The sequence below is a fragment of the Penaeus monodon genome, chromosome 3 (assembly GCF_015228065.2).
Source record: "Penaeus monodon isolate SGIC_2016 chromosome 3, NSTDA_Pmon_1, whole genome shotgun sequence".
NCBI classification, from domain to species: Eukaryota; Metazoa; Arthropoda; class Malacostraca; order Decapoda; family Penaeidae; genus Penaeus; species Penaeus monodon.
Genome location: NC_051388.1, coordinates 24,624,066 through 24,626,565, shown reverse-complemented (window position 1 = coordinate 24,626,565; position 2,500 = coordinate 24,624,066). Strand labels below are relative to the sequence as shown.

The 2,500-nt window shown below is 39.0% G+C and overlaps 1 protein-coding gene across 1 annotated transcript in view; it reads left to right on the top strand.

The window, feature by feature from the left end:
• The window catches only part of LOC119585704, a 59,673-nt gene that overhangs the window by 33,628 nt on the left and 23,545 nt on the right, over nt 1–2,500 (top strand). The window contains exons 11-14 of the mRNA XM_037934386.1: nt 1–223; nt 381–523; nt 799–989; nt 2,067–2,237. The exon at nt 1–223 is cut by the window's left edge and continues 114 nt beyond it. Coding sequence (XP_037790314.1) covers nt 1–223; nt 381–523; nt 799–989; nt 2,067–2,237 — 728 coding nt within the window. The remainder of the gene's footprint in view (nt 224–380; nt 524–798; nt 990–2,066; nt 2,238–2,500) is intronic.

Sequence of the window (2,500 nt, the reverse complement as noted above, 5' to 3'; positions counted from 1 at the left end):
ATGGTGTGGATGAAGGACTCCGAGGCACAGATCAGCCTCTCATCCCTTCCCCCGAAGGACCAGTGGGTCATCTTCAACCTGCAGGAGACGGGATACTACAGAGTCAACTACGACGACCACAACTGGAACCTCCTCATCCAGCAGCTGAGGAACAACCACGAGCTCATCAGCACCATCAACAGAGCCCAGATCATCGACGACGCCATGAATCTTGCGAAAGCTGGTAAGGTTGAACACATCATCAAATTGACGCAAATGGTATTGGATATTATATCTGATAGCTTATTTGCACTTTCCTTTGTGGAGAAAATCCGTTGCTTATGAATAAGGTATGCATACTTATAACTGATATATTATATACATATCCATTTTCTTTGCAGGTCAGATCACGTACGAGACCGCTCTGAGCGTGTATACCTACCTGTCAAAGGAGACGGAGTATGTGCCCCTGGCTGCTGCCATCAACAACCTGGGCTACCTGAGAAGCATGTTTGTGCGGGCAGGTGGTTATGGTTCCCTCAGGGTAAGTCAGTGGCATTATTGATACTTATATGCGAATGCTTTACGTGATGCACTAGTATAATTACAACAGTCAAATGTAGATGCGAATATCACAGAGTAAGAAGCTGATAAATCATCTGGTTTATCTTTTGCTCAGAATCTTCAAAGGAGAATGTTGTAGATCCAATGAGTACTTTGCAACATTAATCCAAAAGTCCTTTTGCAGAACTAGGCTACAATAGCTTCATTGAGGCTTAAAAACGCCAAACCTTCTCTTAAATTCCACCTTCTCCCCAGAGCTACCTGCTGGATATCCTGGTCCCGCTCTATGAGTCCGTAGGCTTCGAGGACAGCCCCGACGACCCTCTCCTGGACCAGTACAAGCGGACGAAAGCGCTCTCTTGGGCGTGCCTCTTGGGCCACCAGCACTGCCTGGACAGCGCCTCCGCCCTCTACCGCACCTGGATGGCCAACCCGACCAACGACAGGTAGGGGGAGCTCTCCTGCGCGTTTTTCTTCGGAAAAATACACGGACTGCAAAACATCTGCCGCACAGACGAAATAACAATAGCAACACCAACAACACCCACTTGTTACCTTATCTCCTTTTATGTATGTATACATACATACATATATGTATGTATACACACAAACATACACGCATACACGCACACACCCACCCACCCACCCACACACACACACACACACACACACACACACACATATACATATATACAAACTCACATATATAGGTATATATATATATATATATATATATATATATATATATATATATATATATATGTATATATATATATATATATTTGTATATATATATATATATATATATATATATATATATATATATATATATATATATATGTATAAATATTTAAACACACACACACACACACACACACATACACACACACACACACACACACACACACACACACACACACACACACACACACACACACACACACACACACACACACACACACACACACACACCACACACACACACAAAACACACACACATATATATAATATATATATATATATATATATATATATATAAAATGTATATATATACATACACACACACCCACATGTGTACACACAAAAACACACACACACACACACACACACACACACCACACACACACACATATTTTATATATATATATATATATATTTTATATATATATATATATATATATATGTATATATATATATATATATATATATATTTATATATATATATATATATATATATGTATATATATGTATACATCTATATCTATCTATCTATCTATCTATCTATCTATCTATCTATCTATCTATCTATCTATTTATCTATCTATATATATATATATATATATATATATATATATATATATATATATATATATATATATATATATATATATAGCCACACATACACTTCTGAATAAAAATCAACACCGTGTATGCGTATGCATATGTGTCTTTATGCAGTAATACACGCACGGCTAGTCATATTTTGCATCCAAAAATGTATACCAAAAAAACCTGAATTCCAGCATCATTTCGCCGAACCTCAAGTCGACGGTTTACTGCCGCGCCATCGCTGAGGGCGGGGAAGCCGAGTGGAACTTCGCTTGGCATAAATATCTCAAGTCCAACGTTGGGGCCGAAAAATCCAGGCTCCTTTCTGCTCTGGGATGCACCAATGAAATATGGATCTTGTCCAGGTAAGAGAAGATCCTTTTTATTTTTTTATTTGTTTCTCATTGTCCCGATTATCTATATGTCTGTCTGTCTCTCCTCTCTCTCTCTCTCTCTCTCTCTCTCTCTCTCTCTCTCTCTCTCTCTCTCTCCTCTCTCTCTCCTCCTCTCTCTCTCTCTCTCTCTCTCTTCTCTCTCTCTCTTCTCTCTCCTCTCTCTCTCTCTCTCTCTCTCTTCTTCCTCTCTCTCCTTCTCTCTCTCCTCTCTCTCTCTCCTCTCTCTCTCTCTC